General features: G+C 51.1%; 7 protein-coding genes across 7 annotated transcripts; 4 read left to right on the top strand and 3 right to left on the bottom strand.

The window, feature by feature from the left end:
• Positions 1-214: 214 nt before the first annotated feature.
• VE01_09526 (uncharacterized protein) lies at positions 215-3,043 on the bottom strand. The gene is made up of 4 exons (XM_018278939.2): positions 1,798-3,043; positions 1,638-1,745; positions 966-1,585; positions 215-902 (listed from the first exon to the last, which is right to left on the bottom strand). The coding sequence occupies exons 1-4, from the start codon at positions 2,132-2,134 to the stop codon at positions 246-248; spliced, it is 1,722 nt and encodes a 573-aa protein (XP_018126036.1). The 5' UTR covers positions 2,135-3,043; the 3' UTR covers positions 215-245.
• A 285-nt stretch (positions 3,044-3,328) lies between these two features.
• Positions 3,329-5,316, top strand: VE01_09525 (uncharacterized protein). The gene has a single exon (XM_018278938.2). The coding sequence runs from the start codon at positions 4,108-4,110 to the stop codon at positions 5,266-5,268; it is 1,161 nt and encodes a 386-aa protein (XP_018126033.1). The 5' UTR covers positions 3,329-4,107; the 3' UTR covers positions 5,269-5,316.
• A 278-nt stretch (positions 5,317-5,594) lies between these two features.
• On the top strand, positions 5,595-6,041 carry VE01_09524 (uncharacterized protein; the record flags this gene model as incomplete). Its single annotated transcript, XM_018278937.1, has 3 exons — positions 5,595-5,627; positions 5,683-5,732; positions 5,783-6,041. The coding sequence occupies 3 exons, from the start codon at positions 5,595-5,597 to the stop codon at positions 6,039-6,041; spliced, it is 342 nt and encodes a 113-aa protein (XP_018126034.1).
• Positions 6,042-6,482: 441 nt separating this feature from the next.
• On the top strand, positions 6,483-7,624 carry VE01_09523 (uncharacterized protein; the record flags this gene model as incomplete). Its single annotated transcript, XM_018278936.1, has 2 exons — positions 6,483-6,519; positions 6,567-7,624. The coding sequence occupies 2 exons, from the start codon at positions 6,483-6,485 to the stop codon at positions 7,622-7,624; spliced, it is 1,095 nt and encodes a 364-aa protein (XP_018125983.1).
• Positions 7,625-7,685: 61 nt separating this feature from the next.
• On the bottom strand, positions 7,686-11,151 carry VE01_09522 (uncharacterized protein; the record flags this gene model as incomplete). Its single annotated transcript, XM_018278935.1, has 6 exons — positions 7,686-8,165; positions 8,217-8,360; positions 8,410-8,781; positions 8,834-9,502; positions 10,227-10,580; positions 10,636-11,151. 6 exons carry the CDS (start codon positions 11,149-11,151, stop codon positions 7,686-7,688), a joined length of 2,535 nt encoding a protein of 844 aa, XP_018126032.1.
• A 338-nt stretch (positions 11,152-11,489) lies between these two features.
• VE01_09521 (uncharacterized protein) lies at positions 11,490-12,248 on the top strand. The gene is made up of 2 exons (XM_018278934.2): positions 11,490-11,851; positions 11,909-12,248. Exons 1-2 carry the CDS (start codon positions 11,547-11,549, stop codon positions 11,961-11,963), a joined length of 360 nt encoding a protein of 119 aa, XP_018126030.1. The 5' UTR covers positions 11,490-11,546; the 3' UTR covers positions 11,964-12,248.
• Positions 12,249-12,312: 64 nt separating this feature from the next.
• On the bottom strand, positions 12,313-15,012 carry VE01_09520 (uncharacterized protein). The gene is made up of 8 exons (XM_018278933.2): positions 14,332-15,012; positions 14,048-14,280; positions 13,734-13,991; positions 13,348-13,679; positions 13,195-13,297; positions 12,902-13,142; positions 12,786-12,849; positions 12,313-12,720 (listed from the first exon to the last, which is right to left on the bottom strand). Exons 1-8 carry the CDS (start codon positions 14,502-14,504, stop codon positions 12,514-12,516), a joined length of 1,611 nt encoding a protein of 536 aa, XP_018126031.1. The 5' UTR covers positions 14,505-15,012; the 3' UTR covers positions 12,313-12,513.
• Positions 15,013-16,012: the final 1,000 nt, after the last annotated feature.

Below are 16,012 nucleotides of genomic sequence, written 5' to 3'. Positions count from 1 at the left end.
GACCCCTCTATATCATGTGACTCATGAGCGGGGAGTACGCCCAGACGCCACCTACAGGATGGCAAGGTTTCCGATTGGCCAGGCTTAACTTACATGACAGGACGTATGTAAGTGATAAATTAGACATCAACTATTCTCACTTGATGAAAGACGACTTCAAAGTAATATCTCGTGTAATTCTCATGGGATTATTTAAATTCAGCCCAGCTAAATACCATCTCCCCCCCCCTCCCCGCTCCAACACCTCAATGCAGAAATCTAAAATCCAACCTCCTCGACCCACGATCCTTACTATTAGCAATATAATCATTCTGCTCCTCCTTCGTCATCGCATTCCACTTCTTATCCCTAATCTTATTCTTCCACACATAATACGCCTTCGCAAACAAGAACAGCCCAATCCCCAACACATTAATACCGATCAACGTCCTGTTGCCCCGGCGGTAGTACGGTTTATCATCCTCCCGATACACGAAGGTCGCGCAGATTCCACCGAGCTGCACAGACATATTGTACAGCGACGCTGATATCGAGCGCGCGCCGACATCGTTGGAGTTCGAGCTCACCCAGCCTCCCACGATAGCGTGACAGTACGGGTACGACAGCAGCACGGCGGTAGCGGCGTAGGTGCCCCATTGGTTACTGATAAGCCCGGGCCAGACGGCGAGAAAGATCAAGACGGGAAGGGTCCAGATAAGCTGGAAGACGGCGACGAGGGCGCGCTGGTTGAATTTCCCGGCAAGCCAGGTTATGCTGAGGAGGGTGAAGATGTGGACCACGGTGTGCGGGATGGTGAGGAGATTGGCGTTGAAGGTGCTGAAGCCGATGGAGCGGAGGGTGAGGGTTAGGTAGAGGGCGGGCGGGTTTTGAGGGATGTATATGATTATTCCGAGGGCGTAGATCTGGGGTGTGTTAGTGGAGTTCTTGTTTTAGTAATGGGGGGGTGGGGGGTGGGGTGTGCTTACCGGCCACAGATCGTAGTCTGTGAGTCCGCGCCAGAGGCGACGGGGTGTAATGGCCTTGCGATTCATCATGGATCCCTTGGAGGGGTCATCGCGCAGAATGCGGTTAACCAGGATAGCCTCCTCGCGGTCAGTAAACCAGCCTTTAGGCCTGAACCAAGTCTTCGTCTGGACAGCCGAAGCAGGCATCATGAAGAACGAAGCGACTCCAATTACGAAAGTGATCAGCCCTTCCAGTAAGAACAGCCATTTCCATCCCGCCACACCGTGTGCGCCCTCGAGATGGAAAATCCCGAAAGCCAGGAGAGAGCTGATGATGCCAGTTACGCTGAGCGCGGTCCAGAAGAAACTTAGGCGGATAGGCAGCTCTTTGGAGGTGTAGAAGTAGCTCAGGAAGAGGATGAGATCGGGGATGAAACCGCCCTCGAGGATACCCAATAGTGCGCGCGTTGCGAAAAATCCGGATCGGCTTGTCATAGCGGCCTGGCTCATGGCGACGATCGACCAGAGGCAGATCTGCATCGGAATCCATCTGTCGGGGCCGATTTTCTTCGATACGAGTTGAGACGGCAGCTCGGCGACTAGGAAAGATGCGGTGAAGATCGTGTTTCCATGGTTGTAATCTAGGAGTTGCAAGTTAATGGCTGTAGAAGAATAGCGTAATAGGGAACTTACCATTAGTGTTGAGGTGCAGGTCCTTTAAGAGTGTCCCCGAGACAGCTTGTACCATGTTACCCCTATCAAGTTGCAGGGAGAAGAACATAATGCAAGCCCATAAGCAGACTGAATTGTAGTTTAGCAATATGAAACCTATGGGAATGGCAGCATATCTTACTTCGCCAGTCAACCTTCCGTATAAGTTTCTTCTCTTCTTCGGCGGACCATGTGAGGTCTGCATCAAAAACGTGGCGACACTCATATTTTGCCTTTTCGTACATCTTCACGTAGAAGTCCCTGATCTCTGGGTCGGCGAATACGTTGGTCGACAAGCTAGAGTCTGATTCTTGCGTCGAGACCACGACCCCATCCTTGGTGACGAGATTGCCACTCTTGGTGACTATCTGGGCGCCGTCCAGGAGGTTGCCAGGAATCACGCCCTGCTTTCCCTCGGATGACACCGATGTTCTGTCGGAGTCATCCCCGCGTCTGCTTGCGATTGAAGCTGAACCCATGGTTGTTGGGATGAGGATCTATCTGGGGCTTTTGCGTTTGCGACCACAGTTCTCGGCCGTGTTGCCCCTCCATGAAGGACGAGGCAAGGGTTTATATATTTTCATACACGTCTAGTATAACGAGGTGGACATACAGGCACGTACAATACTCCTGGCATATGAGGTGATCAACGTGCCCCCCCCCGGCGCAGCCTCGGGACTGCCGTCGATGGTGATTTTCGGGCTATGTTTACCAACAAAATTGACGATGCATCGTTTGCCAAGCCCTACCATCCGCCCAGAGGAATGACAGAAAGATAAGAAACGACAAGGAAACGACAAGGAAATGTCTAACTTACTCCCAACCTCCATCCTTGGCCGGCTCTCGCCGGCGTGGGGTGCATGCCCATGCTACAGAGTCGTATAGAGACATGCATCCGTTTCCACACGCGGACGACACATGGGGATCCGGTCTCGGTCTGGGGAGAACGTGCGGATGGATGCTGACAATTGGTTGAAACACGATCAACAATACGCTGGAATCTTCGTCATTGAAGTTTAAGATGCCATCATCGGATAGTGGGAACCGGCATTTGAATGTAGAGTTCCCAATTACAAAGCCTACGAGCCAAGAGGTCCGTAAGGGAATAACTCCAGAGATAGCCATAGAGAGGACACTTAAATGAAAGCCGCGAGAGGTTCATCCCTTTGTTCAACTTGAAATATGTGGAGGGCATCTATCTTCATGCCGTTGACCAAAGCCAAATGCCGAAGATCAGTATGTACAAGCGCCCGTACAGAGACCTATGCTATGCAACCCTTCACGTATAGAGTATTATAAGACATGCTCTATGTTCTTTTTATGGAGCAACAGACATTGAAACTATGTCCCTAGCAAGCAACACCCCTGCTCGCACTGTAGGGGGTGTGTTGAGGGGGTGTGGTCATGTGACCCAACACCTTGATGGTCGCATTCCTCAGGATCTATTTACTGTTTGGGGACTACACTTGTAGGAAATCTACCGTATCACTGCCGTATAGATAAATCAAATAAAGAATAAGAATAATAATAAATGGAGTAGTTGAACTGCCTAGCTGGGGATATAGTCGGACATAACTCCCGTACATGAACTCTCATGATGGTGCAATAGCCGAGAATAGCACGTAACTACTAGACGGGCATCAACACAACAACATGCCTGATATGGCACATGGCGCAGATTATGGCAAGTACACCAACTTCCAAATAGTGAGCTCGACTCAACTAAGTCAAAAAGGACATCTATTGAATGCTGCGATTAAACGCCGCTTGTGCGGGGTAACCCGACGGCCAAGACGTTACTGTAGGAATTTACTGCAGCACCTCACTACTTTATTCCATAATGCAGTTGGATGGATAAGCAGTTCAAATAACGCCATCTGTAGCAAACTGAGACCATATGGAAAGATGCGACTTACTCGTCTTATCTGTAACTTGGAATATGTGCGGAATACACCAAATTATCGGCGACGGTAACTTTCGACGCCGACCACCGCGATGGCGTCTTCTCGTGGGTACGTTTCCTAGTCAAATCGGGCCCGTAATCGACGACGTGATCCACGATGTTCCTGCTTCCATCGGTGAATCTGGGACAACTTTCGCCGTGATTCCGTTCGAACCACATCGTTGAAACGCACCATCGCTCTTGAACCGCTCTTTGAAATCGGACCCACGGATCGCTGGTAGAATGCCCGACTACGCCGTCGAAAGCTTCTCCAATTTCACCATCCCGTCCACGGATTGTGCAAAGAATGGTCGAAACATGGTGAGCTTGCGAAAGATTTCGCGGTGCTTGAAGACGCCGTGATGGCCGACAAAATCATCAAGTGAAGTATCATGAATGGCGGTTATATAAAACCGTCGAGCCCACGAGGTTGATGGGGTAGTTTCAGTCGTGACACAACAGTTCAATACCCTAAATCCACCCAAAGCAAAAAAACAACAATCTTTCAAAATGGCTCCTTCCGTCGCAGAAATCCAACAAGAGCAGGTCGCTCCAGTCGTCGCAAAGCAAGTCCCAGTAGTCGCAGTACCAGAGGCAGCAACAGAGGCATCAGCAGATGCTCCAGCCAGGAGAGTCCGCAGGCAAATCGACGAAGAGGGAGGAACTACCACCGCAAAATACCCACACTACCTTCCGGTTTACGACTATGACCAGAAGTACGCGCCGCTCGAGCCATTCGAGCACGTAGACCACGGTGTTGGCGCCGACCCAACCTTCAAGGATCTCCTTGTCGAGGGTAGCAAAATCACCAAGCTGACCCCCGCCACCGGCTCCGAAGTCACCGGCGTGCAGCTCAGCCAGCTCTCCGCCGCCGGTAAGGACCAACTCGCTCTTCTAGTCGCCCAGCGCAAGGTCGTCGCATTCCGCGACCAAGACTTTGCCGACCTTCCCATCAAAGACGCCCTCGACTTCGGCGGCTACTTCGGCCGCCACCACATCCACCCCACCTCCGGCGCGCCAGAAGGCTACCCCGAGATCCACCTCGTCCACCGCGTCGGCAGCAAAGGCGAACTTGACAACTTCTTCGCCGGCCGCAACAGCAGCGTAGCCTGGCACTCCGACGTCTCCTACGAGGCGCAACCCCCCGGAACCACCTTCCTCTACGTCTTCGACACCCCCGAGACCGGCGGCGACACCGCCTTCGTCAACCAAGTCGAGGCCTACAACCGCCTGTCGCCCGCCCTCAAGCAGCGCCTCCATGGCCTCAAGGCCCTCCATTCCGGCATCGAGCAGGCCGAGTTCAGCCACAAGCGCGGCGGCGTCGTGCGTCGCGAGCCGGTCACCCATGAGCACCCGATTGTGCGCACGCACCCCGCTACTGGCGAGAAGGCGCTGTATGTTAACTCGGGCTTCACGAGGAGCATTGTGGGCTTCAAGAAGGAGGAGAGCGATGCGCTTCTTGCTTTCTTGTATGCGCATATTGCGCGCGGTATCGATTACCAGACTCGCGTGAGGTGGGCGCCTAAGACGGTCGTCGTGTGGGATAACCGTGTCACCGCGCACTCAGCCGTCGTGGATTGGACCACTGGTGAAAGGAGGCATTTGGCACGCATCCAGCCTCAGGCTGAGAGGCCGGTGGAGACTCCATATGTTCCGGAGACTGAGGCATAAAGCAGGGTAGTGGATATAGCAGCGTTTGTAGTTTCTTGCTTATAGCGGTAGCATTAATGAATTATGCGAAATGCACATACTTATAAATACTAATTCCCCTCCGCGGAGAACCTTCACCGTGTGATTCATGAGATCGCGTCTTGAGTCGCATCCCTACAGCCTGCCCTTTGGTCGGTGATGATGCGATTGTCGTCCAAGATGCCAAATCCCGATTGCCGAGATCTGGGGAAACTAGCTTGGTACTTTGGGGTAGCTCCCGCAGCAAAACAACAGCCCGTCGTGAAACCCTCAGCCTCGTCTACACACGACCCATCATCACCGCAAATATGGGAGGACGTAAATACAATCTCAATGCTCGGGTATGCAATTGACCTCTTTAAACACGCATAGGCGCCTACTAACTCTACCCGCTAGACGATAGCCACGCCCCTCGCGGCATTCTGCATGGCCACTCTCCTCTTCGTGTATGCCGCCACCCCTCCACCCATATCGCGTGCCGGCTAACAGCTAGTAGATATGCGCGCACATCCATCACAGCAGCGAAGCGCAATGCGCAGATGCACCGTGAGGCGGACGGAGGGCAGATTAGCTGGCGCAATGAGTCACTGCGGAGGCATGGGGCGCTTGCGGCGCCAGAGTCAAAGAGTACTGTGAAGCAGCTGCTTGGGGAGAAGGCGGCGAAGGAGGGGGCCGAGGGGGAGAAGGTTGCGAGGTCTGACGAGGAGGATAGGGTTAGAGCGGCGGCGAGGAGTAGTAGGGTGAGGAAGGAGTAGATGGGTGTGGCTGAGGCGGCGCGGCAGTGTATGCATATTTGAGGGTCTGGCGTCTGGGTGTGTATATATGAGTCTGGTATGTGATATTGAGAGTCATTCAAAAGGGTCTTGTTATTAGATACATACATATTCCGAATAGGCTGTTTTTGTAAGAAGGCTGAGTCTCTTGGCCATTGCTGCATTCGAGGCTTGGCGTAATTGGGGGCGGATGACTGATAACCGCATCCATTATCAACAGGCAGACATAAATAACGAAGGGCGACTACACAATCAAAATGATGAGAGAATTTTGCAGCTATTTTCAGAGAATTGGGTTCAGTAACAGCGTACATCGTGGTGTGTATTATCTCCATATATTCCCTCTTCATTTTTAATCAAGACATGCCATCCCAATGACTAACAAGAATTTCTATAGCTTCCGCAGGAGCAACAATTTAAACAATGGGAAGACATCCCAGAAGGCGAATGCCAATAGAAGGTAGTAAGCTCAACAGATATTCTTCTCCGGATTCTAAATCACAGTAGGCGCCGATGGAGCAATCTCTCAACCGCCCTCATTACTCACCCTCCCAGCAGAAGTACGATTCATGATCTGGGAAGCCGTCGCCACTTGTTCAGGACCAATCCTCGTATGTGCAGAGTCTCTCACATTTGGTCCACTAGAGCAAGTTGCGAGATTCAGCTTTGCTATTCCCCCTCCGGTACTCACCAACAAACAACGCAAACTTCGCTCTTCGAAAGCTAAAGCTAAACTGACTGCCAATCCACTCATCTGGCTTCTCACAAACCGCCAAATCTACGCCGAAGCCCGGTCCGTTTTTTATGCAAACATATGTCTCGCGTTTGACAATGTGTTTTGCCTGTCGGCATTCATGTTCCAGTCACCAGAGACTTTTATCAAGCCGTCGATGGTGCGGTCGCTATCGTTAGACCTACAACTGGCTATCAATGCAGACACCCGCAACAAGTTCATACCTCCTTTTTCAAACCACTGCAAGTTCTCTTTCTCTAAATCCGTAAACCACGGGTGGGAAATAATGATGAGGAACCCCGATGATTGGTGGGGAGGACGATATATATGCAAGTGTCCGTTTTGTCTCGCGCCTAGTAGCAGTGCACTAGCAAATGGTGCTGACTACTTCACCGGCCTGCGTGAACTGCGGTTGCAGATAAGATTCGGCTGCAGTCATGGGCCGGCAAACGAGTGGGAAATGATTAGGCAGTGTTGTGATCCGCAGCGGTTTCGCACTGGAGGACAATACTTTGGGAAGTTGGGGCAGCTGATGGACTCAGATTCCCTAGTGTGTAAGGATAGCAGCGAGAAAATCGCGGATTTTGCCAAGTGGATTTGTACGCAGGTGCCGCTACGGGTTTTCTCAAAATTGAAGCTGGATGCTGTCGACGTGCAGTTCAATGTGGAGAGAATTGAACGTAGTCCGCTAGTTATCCATGAGTATCAACGTGGGAATGATAGATGCTGGTGCGATAATCACAAGGTTGATAAGGAGAGCATAGAGAGTTGTGGGTTTGCAGAGGAACTTAAAAGACGGTTGATGAATGGAGATTCTGAAGAGGACGGTTGACTTCATTCATACGCTATAGTATCTGTCTAACTCAATAATCCAACATCTTGTCACGGTCTCTCTATGCGGCCAAAACACTCTTGCCTCCATCGGTTGTCAACCTACTCCTCACCCTGACTTTCAGAAATCCGGACCCGAGCCTCGCATATCTGCCACTGACGCTTGCCGCATCTACACCAACCATCGCGCTGGGCGAGAACAGGAGTGCCTCTCCAACTTCCAACCCAACAATTTTCTTGAAGATCATACTTGCCGTCTGGACCTTCGCGCCTGGGATTGACTCTGTGTCTCGATCGCCTGCATCCGGCTCCGGTGCAGTAATGTCGGACGCTGCTGCTGCCAAATGGGCTTTAAGGCTTTTCATCCATTCAGGTGACGTAAAGCGGTGGACAATGGTGATCGAGCACAAGTCGAGAAGCTCCGGTGAGATAGTTGGCTCCTGGGTGCTGATAATGATTCTGGCGCCGAGATGGCGTTGCAGTCGGATTGTGGTGAGAAGGGTCGCCGTGAGGGTCTGGGCCTCGGCCGATTCATTCATGAACTAAAAGTTATGGGTTAGAACAAGGATTTTGCCTCGAAGATTCTCACTTACTTTGTGTGCCTCATCCAAGGCAATCACCCGACGACCCGCTGTGTCCTGGTCGAGGAAAATACTCAAGCAGATGTTGAATAGTGAGCAAGCCCCCTCTGGCGTAACACAGGGGCATGAAAGATCGACGATGGTTAGAGAGTCAGGCTAGAACTGTTAGAAGGTATAGACCAAATGTCATAACGCGGCCACATACCTTGGAGGTCCAGTCATTCCCATACTGTCTCACCAGCTTGCCCTTTCGCTGCTGGATTATGACCCCAGTCTCCGTGTTTGGCATGAAACTCTGAAGAGTATCAAGTCGCTGTGCGAGCGGACTGAGTTGAGCCGGAGTCATTTCCGTTCTCGAAACGCGGTCCTTGAACGTGGCGTAGCTGAATCCAGTTCCCATCTCCTGTTGCTCCATTCGCATCTCTCGAAGGATGCGGTAGACAGCATGCAAATACAGAGGCATTGGGCCATCGCCGCGGCTCACAGCCATCAAATCAAGCATGCGCTTGGTGTTGAGGTTCTCTTCGCTGATTCGCAGCGGCTCAACGGTGACGTTTTTGAAGGCACTATAGGTTCGCTGCAAAGGTCAGTGAAAAAGCAAAATATGTAGAAGAAGTGAGTGGGCTTACTCTGATGGTGCGGAAGTTGGTCGGCGAGCACAGGACTCTCACTTTGATGCTTGGATCTGAAGAAAGGTAGGCGGCCTCGCATGGAGATCCACCACCGTCGGAGATGAAGGTGTCATAATGGAACACAAGACCCGTGAGGGGACGAGGAAGCTTGTTGGCATCCGATGGGATCAAGCAATTCTCAAGCAAGCATGAGAGGGTGTGGCTCTTGCCGGAACCTTGGGAACCACAGATGAAAGTGCTCGATGGAGCAGCAACATTGAAGAAGATCCGAGGATCATGAATGTATGATTTGTCTCCATCCTCAGATTTTGGCTCATTTGGTGCGCTCTCAGTCATGCCAGCAAGTAGACCGTATTGTGGAAATACTGGTGGGGAATCACCAACGGCAACGGTTGCGGCTTCAGCGTGCTTGAGAACAGGCATGGAAAAGATCGGTGCCGTGGTGACGTCTTGGAGTGCTTGTTGTCCAGAGCCAGAGCCAGACTTCAAAAGGTCGAGGTGATAGTCAAACAGACGAGCATCTTCTGTTTCTTCCGGGGTTTGTTCTGGCACCTTGGACCATGTGCTGCTTGAGCTTGATGAGGTTGACGATGAGCTCGATGGGCTGCTCCCAGGGGAGGCAATATCGTCGTGCTTCATGGCGACGAAAGGATTGGTTGTGGAGAACTTCAAAAAGGTTCAAAGCAATACTTGCAATCTGAGTTGTGGAAGTAGACGTTTTGTGTTTGTTGTTGTTATGTTTACGGGGCTAAGGGCTATTCGATTTCTTATAAGGAAGATAGGAACAAAGGGTTCGCCTCCTATCTAACCCTGAACACATAAGCGGACCGGTAGAGCAAACTACAGGACAGATCGAAACGGCAAACAAATTATTAAGTAAATGCTAGAATAAAGAGCTCATGACGACGATGTAAGCCGAGTCAAGGGGAAGAGCGTATGTACGATCATCTTGTAGTATCTTAGATGCCGTAATTCTTGTAGCTGCAGCAATCACATTTTGGCTCTTGAAAGCTATACAAATTTGTTTATGATTGACAGTGTAATCTAGGCAGTGGTGTTTGATCCCCAAGTTTAGCTAACTCCTATCAAATCTAATAAACGCGATAATCGTTTTATGTATTTAGATATCGAACAGAAAGAAGTGTTGTATTTCCCGATATATGTCCGTCAAAAATTGGTACATAACCACGAGCCTGCCCCAGCAACTCATCCCAGCGAGTAGAATGGACGTAGCTAGCATGGGGCATTGAAACCACCGGAAATACCTGGAACTTCTACTCGTGTATGCGATACGGTAGCTGGTAAGTACTACAGCTAGGCCCACCCAAATTGTTCCCTCGTCGTCTCCAACTTCCCCTAGAAAATAGATAAGGTCTGCCAAGAGAAATACATACCCTAGGTCATATGCGAACCATGGCTCCCATATAAAGTATATGATGAGAAATATGCTCCTTAAAGGCAACATAGCCCATGCTTCTTCTATGAGATAACCAATAGAAACCGAGCAGACAATTAATTCGATGTCTTTGCCCTTCAACGCTATTGCAAGCATGCTAAAGCCAAAGAGCGCCGTCGAGTACAACCCCTTCAACTCCATATCTGTTAGATGGCTCCAGGGGGAAGCGTCGACACTCCCAACCTCTCGCCGCCTAACGCCCCTGAACACTTGGTTCAGTCCAGGAGGTGGCGGTAATGGCCGATCTATGATCAGTGCGCAAGCATGAGTGAGGGTGTGCTCCATGCTCTAGACAACCCTTTTGTTAGCTTCACCCCCTATAATGCTGCACAAAGGCACGTACCTGCTCGCCCTTGCACCAGTCCTGATAGTCTTTTGCAGTGGACCATACCCCTGTAGCATACTGCCCAACTGTCGGGGCTATCATCCCAATCGCAAGAAGAAATGCAAGAACTGCCACAATGAATCCAAGCCTTTCAGCAATTTTAGACCACAGGGATGGCGGGGTGTCATGGGTGCCATTCTCGATTTCTTGCTGTCCCTGTTGCGCTTCTGTTTGCAACTGCTGTGGCGTTCCGTGGGTCTCTTCTGAGGTTGCTTGTGTAAACCATTGTTGTATCATTCGGCGGGCTTCTTCTAGGGCTAGTTCTGTTTGAAGTTGTCTTCCCTCTTGTGAAGATTGCTGCTGTTGCTGCTGCTGCTCTAGTAATGGTCCAGGCGAAGCTGCCGAAGCTCTAGGTAAAGAGGTCTCCGTTGCCCTCGTAACGGTAGGGCGCCTCTCTATAGATGGCGAAATTGAGGTTGATGCGGCTGACGAAGAGCCTTGTTGGTCAAGAGTTTGCAGTTGAACAGACGCCATCTTGCGAGCGTTATAAAAGCCCTTTAAGTACTTATAGATAGCACCCGTCCTCAGCGCCGCATAGGAGCTGCTAGCAAACTAGAGATGAAGGCCGATTAACATCGCTACCATTACTTAGCGCAGGATCCATTTTTGGAGGGCGCAGCACACTTAAGCGACGAGGCTGAATAATGGAGCTGAAGGATGAAGGGGTCGCCGTATGAGGAAAGTTGGGTTGCGAGTCATATAGCTCTCCCGCATTAGCGCTCCCGTCAATCGCTCGTCAGGGGTTTCCCTTACCACGGTTGTCTCACCCCACAATTGATATCCAAACCCCGCATCTCCCTCCACCACTTCACATCAACTCTATCATCACCTCACGCCAACTCCTACCAAACCAACGCCAAACCGCCGCCATGGCCAGCACCGCAGCCGCAGCCGCCACCCTAACCCGCTACAAACTGGTCTTCTTTGTCCCCCCTTCCTCCCTCTCTGCCTGCAAAACCGCCATCTTTGCCGCCGGCGCCGGCCGCTACCCTGGTCCCGGTTCCTACACCGAAGTCTGCTGGACCACCCTCGGCACAGGCCAGTTCCGCCCCGGTGATGCTGCTAAGCCGGCTATTGGGACCGTGGGGAAGCTCGAGGTGTTGGAGGAGGTGAGGGTCGAAACGCTGTGTCAGGGGGAGGAGGTGGTTAGACGGGCTGTGGAGGCTTTGAAGAGGTGAGTTTTCCCGAGAGGGGGTGTGGGAGGGAAGGGGAGTGGGCTAATGAGGGGTAGTGCGCATCCGTATGAGGAGGTAGCGTATGATGTTGTTAAGTTGGAGGATTTTTGAATGGCTCTTGTGGGGGATGAACGTGGGATTGGAGATGGATGGAGGTTTCGTTGGACTTGTTGGTAGGTGGAATTTTGCAGAGTTTTGGCGCAAGGAATGATGAGCTTGGGTTGACTTCTAGATGGATGCTACAAGTATTACCGAACTATAAGGGGATGATGGCAGCTCTATGAACTGAAATTGGAGATTACATTACTTTAGTAGCCTACGAATTTCCACACATTCATTCCAGTACTACTACCAATTTAAACCCCACACTACTTCCAAAAATTAAAATCTACTTACACACATCATTGTTCCGAAAGTATGGGCCATCATTGTTGAGCAGAGAAACGAATGTATTAAATTGCTCATAGTTGTTATATATCGATGGCTTACAGTTACGCGACCCCCTAACCATCCAGCTCCGGCAACCAACTGGTCCATGCAGCAGAGCCTTCCAGCATAAGAAGAAGCCGCGTCCTTGCATCTCTTCCCCACATTACCTCTTCACCTCCACTTAAAACAAAGGAATGACTAAACCAGAACTCACGCGCAAGCGCAGAGGACCCTAAGCAGCCCCCTTGAGAGAGGCAGCCTGCACCTCGACGATATCATCCTCATGGTGCTGCTGCGCGATCTCCTTCTCGACCTGGTGAAGGTCGATATGGGCGGCTGCGTCGTCGCCGTCAAAGATCTTGCAGATTTGCTCGAGGGTTGGGCCGTTGGTTTCGACGTAGAAGAAGTAGACGAAGACGAGTTCGCAGGTGTCCCAAAGCTGGGGGGGGTATTGTTAGCTGGGTCTGACTTGGAATAGAAAAAGGGGGGCGGAGGGAGGCGTACTGTGTAGAACAACATGAAGTTCCAGTGGTTGGGGAGGTTGTCCCAGGCGAGGAGGTTCGTTTGGCTGGGGTTTGGTTAGTGGGTTCAGTAGGGATTTTGGGGCGGGGGTGACGAACTTGGAGAGAGCGAGGATAGCTTGCACGGTGATGTTCATGATCATCATGCCCTTGGCGCGGAGATGGAAGGGCAGGACCTCGAGGGCGTAGGCGACCAGGAGACCGGAAAAGCCGATGTCGTAGAAGCAGCCAAAGAGCCAGATGAAGACGAGCTGCGCGTAGCCGGCGCCGGCGTTCTGGAGGTTGGAGTTCTCGTACACGGCGCTAGTTATGGTCCAGCAGACGAAGCAGCCGACCATGCCTTTGCTGGGCGTTAGCAGGGGCAATAATAAGAAAGGGGTCATTGTGCATACCGCAGATGGAAGTGAGGAAGAGCGGGCGACGACCAAATCTGTCGACAGATAGGGCAGCGGCGATGGTGACGCTGAGATCTAGAATAGTTTTGCCGGTGGTGATCTATGCATTATATTAGTCATGGGCAGTGTGCCAAAGTTGGGGATCCTTACACCGAGCTTCTGGTTCTGGTCATGGATACCGGCACCTTCGTAAATAACGTTAATGTAGTTGGAGAGAATGGCATTGCCGGAGTACTGGGAAATGACACCAAGGGAGATGATGATGGCCAGACGCCAGCGGTTTCCCTTTGTCTTGAAGAAATCCGAGTATCTGACGGCGCGGTTAGTCAGCTTGTCAAGGCGCATCGTCTCTTTGATCTCCTGGAACTCGTATTGCACGGTTGCGTTGTTCTTGTCGCCTCCAGCGTGGTAGGTGGCGAGCATGTCAAGCGCCTCATCGGTGCGATCCTTGGAGATCAGGTATCTTGGGGATTCCGGGATCCCTATGTCTGTAAGTTAGCGCGTCCAGAATACGGTTTCGTTTTGGGATTGCTTACAGTAGATGAACATGAGCTGGACAGCAGAAGGAATGATCTGAATGAAGGTGATAGTTCTCCAGGACCAGTCATTGTTGATAGTCGACGTTCCCCATCCGATGCAGGACACCACCAGGGCGCCCAAATTCCACAGACAATTGTAGATGGCAGTCACGGGCCCACGGTGCTGGGGATGGCAGATTTCAGTCAGCAGGAGGGGCGAGCACATCTGCGCCAAGCTGTTGCCGAAACCGAGGACGAAGCGGCCGGCGATGAACACTGTAGGTTATTCTTAGCCACTGGGATGCCGTATGAATTATCAGGGGGTCACCTACTTCCGTAGCCATTGCAGAAGGCGGACAGGCAGCCACCGAGACACATGATAAGACAGCCACAGGTGATAGCAAACTTACGGCCCCATCTATCAGCGATGTAGGGCGTGAAAAAGAAACTGATGATAGATCCAATGTTGAACATATTGACCAAGATACCGAGCTTATTTTTGTCAGAGACCTCAGGGAAGTACAGTTCCCAGAGTTTGATCTGCTGGGACGTGTTGATAAGCATGCTATTTGAGAGATTAGTTGTAGTTCCCCTTTGGCACGAGAGCGGTGCATACCCATCGTAACCAGTGGTAGCAGAGGCAATCATCAAGACAAAACCAAAGGCATAGAGCTTTCTCAAGTGAGGCTCCGACCTCCAATGGACCTTTTCAAAATCCGGTGCCTCTGCCTGGGCAACCTGGACCTTGTCCTCTGCGGCTTTGGCGCCGATTTCTGGAGCCTTCACCATACTGATGGGCAAAATATATCAATTTGGGTATGAAAATTGGGGCACTGGTAGGGGTGCAGGTAGCTGTCGAATGCAAGGCCTAACTAGAGGGAAGGACCAACTTCGATAATCCGATCCCCCCCAAATCGAGGCGACGCATGCCCCATATATGTCCGGGGAAAAGGAGGACCCGCTGCATCACATCCACCTGAGTGAACTAAGATGGGGTCGAGAGGGGTCACGCAGGGTTCCAACGTGGCAGAGGTCCGGGGAAAGATGCAACTGGCGAGGGCCTTCAGTACTGCGCAAGTTCCGACAGGCCGTCCTGTCCAACAATATCGGGCAAAGGGGGGGCTGGAGAATGGCTAAGGTGCCGGGGTGCAATATTTCCTGTGAAGCGCCTTGACTCTGACTCTATATTTGCTACTTCTCATGTTCTTCGGAAGCTAGGAAGCTTTCAGCCGGGCCGTGAGTTGGGATATCGAACCGCGTTTGTGTAATCACATGGTTGACAAGAATCTCACCGCTGGCTCTGGTAAGTTGTGATAGTTTGGTGGCGGCAGCAGCCGACTGAGCAAGCCAACCTGTATGCGCAGCTCAAAAGTGCCACCCGGGAGTGATGGAACATCTGCCTTTTCCTGAGGATTGAGCCATCAATCATACTAAGAAGCTTTGCAGATACCAAATCAAGCTTCAATAATTGGACACTGCTCTGCCTAGACGCATTACCCAGGTCGGTTTTGAGAAGTTCAACCGCGGACATGGAAAGTGATTGGTAGGGGGGAGGACTCAGATGAGGGGTAGAAGTGTGTTTTGACACCAACAACCGGTCGAAATTAGACCATGTTCAATAAGTTCGACTCAACCGCATCATGCGATTCGATGACGGTAGTGTTGTCAACGGGTATTTAGCCAGAATGCCTTTAGAGACAGGAATATTGAATGAGGGGTGGTGTTTGTGGCGTTTGTGGTGTGGTGTGCTAGGACGACAAAGTGAGTGGTTGCTGCAACACGGCGTCTTGTCTTGATGTTCTAGAATAATTGGAGGGTTACACGGCAGTTCGACGGCTGGGCTAAGACTTACTTTGCCAAAATTAGTAGTATTGTATCGAACAACAGCTGCAATTCCATATCAGCCATCAAAGTTGTCCGCATGTGATATGACTGTTGATTTTAGGCTTCACGAGTATGTTCTGGTTATCCCAGACGTAGGGTTTGAGTTTAACATTGGCAGCTACTATATCTCAACCTGGGAGCTGGGAATAAGCACTACATACTGCGTTGTTAGCAGCGCGGGGAAGTGGGGACGGAGTGGATACACAGTGGATAGCCAACCTAATAGAGTTCTGGTGATCCCACGCAAAAGAGGAGAAGGAGCAATAAAGTAAAATATCAAATATACTCGCGCGTAGACATATAATATATAAAATAATATAATAATGTATCATAATTGAAACTATTATCCATACCCGTGTCTAATGAACATACATGGGAAGGAGGAAAAGCCAAGGGACTAGAACAACCGGAGA

The sequence above is a fragment of the Pseudogymnoascus verrucosus genome (genome assembly GCF_001662655.1).
Source record: "Pseudogymnoascus verrucosus strain UAMH 10579 unplaced genomic scaffold scaffold_65, whole genome shotgun sequence".
NCBI classification, from domain to species: domain Eukaryota; kingdom Fungi; phylum Ascomycota; class Leotiomycetes; order Thelebolales; family Thelebolaceae; genus Pseudogymnoascus; species Pseudogymnoascus verrucosus.
Note: the sequence above shows the minus strand (reverse complement) of the source record. Positions and strands in the feature narration are given on the sequence as shown.

Bases quoted from the DNA above. Each gene is read 5' to 3' on its own strand.
- VE01_09520 (XM_018278933.2), bottom strand. From the start codon at position 14,504: ATGGTGAAGGCTCCAGAAATCGGCGCCAAAGCCGCAGAGGACAAGGTC. The intron at 13,298-13,347 runs GTAAGGATCCCC...TATAATGCATAG, and splicing joins ACCAGAACCAGAAGCTCGGT to ATCACCACCGGCAAAACTAT. The intron at 12,721-12,785 runs GTACGCCTCCCT...TACCCCCCCCAG, and splicing joins ACTTCATGTTGTTCTACACA to CTTTGGGACACCTGCGAACT.
- VE01_09521 (XM_018278934.2), top strand. From the start codon at position 11,547: ATGGCCAGCACCGCAGCCGCAGCCGCCACCCTAACCCGCTACAAACTG. The intron at 11,852-11,908 runs GTGAGTTTTCCC...AATGAGGGGTAG, and splicing joins GCTGTGGAGGCTTTGAAGAG to TGCGCATCCGTATGAGGAGG.
- VE01_09525 (XM_018278938.2), top strand. From the start codon at position 4,108: ATGGCTCCTTCCGTCGCAGAAATCCAACAAGAGCAGGTCGCTCCAGTC.
- VE01_09526 (XM_018278939.2), bottom strand. From the start codon at position 2,134: ATGGGTTCAGCTTCAATCGCAAGCAGACGCGGGGATGACTCCGACAGA. The intron at 1,586-1,637 runs GTAAGTTCCCTA...TGCAACTCCTAG, and splicing joins CCTGCACCTCAACACTAATG to ATTACAACCATGGAAACACG. The intron at 903-965 runs GTAAGCACACCC...AACACACCCCAG, and splicing joins CAGACTACGATCTGTGGCCG to ATCTACGCCCTCGGAATAAT.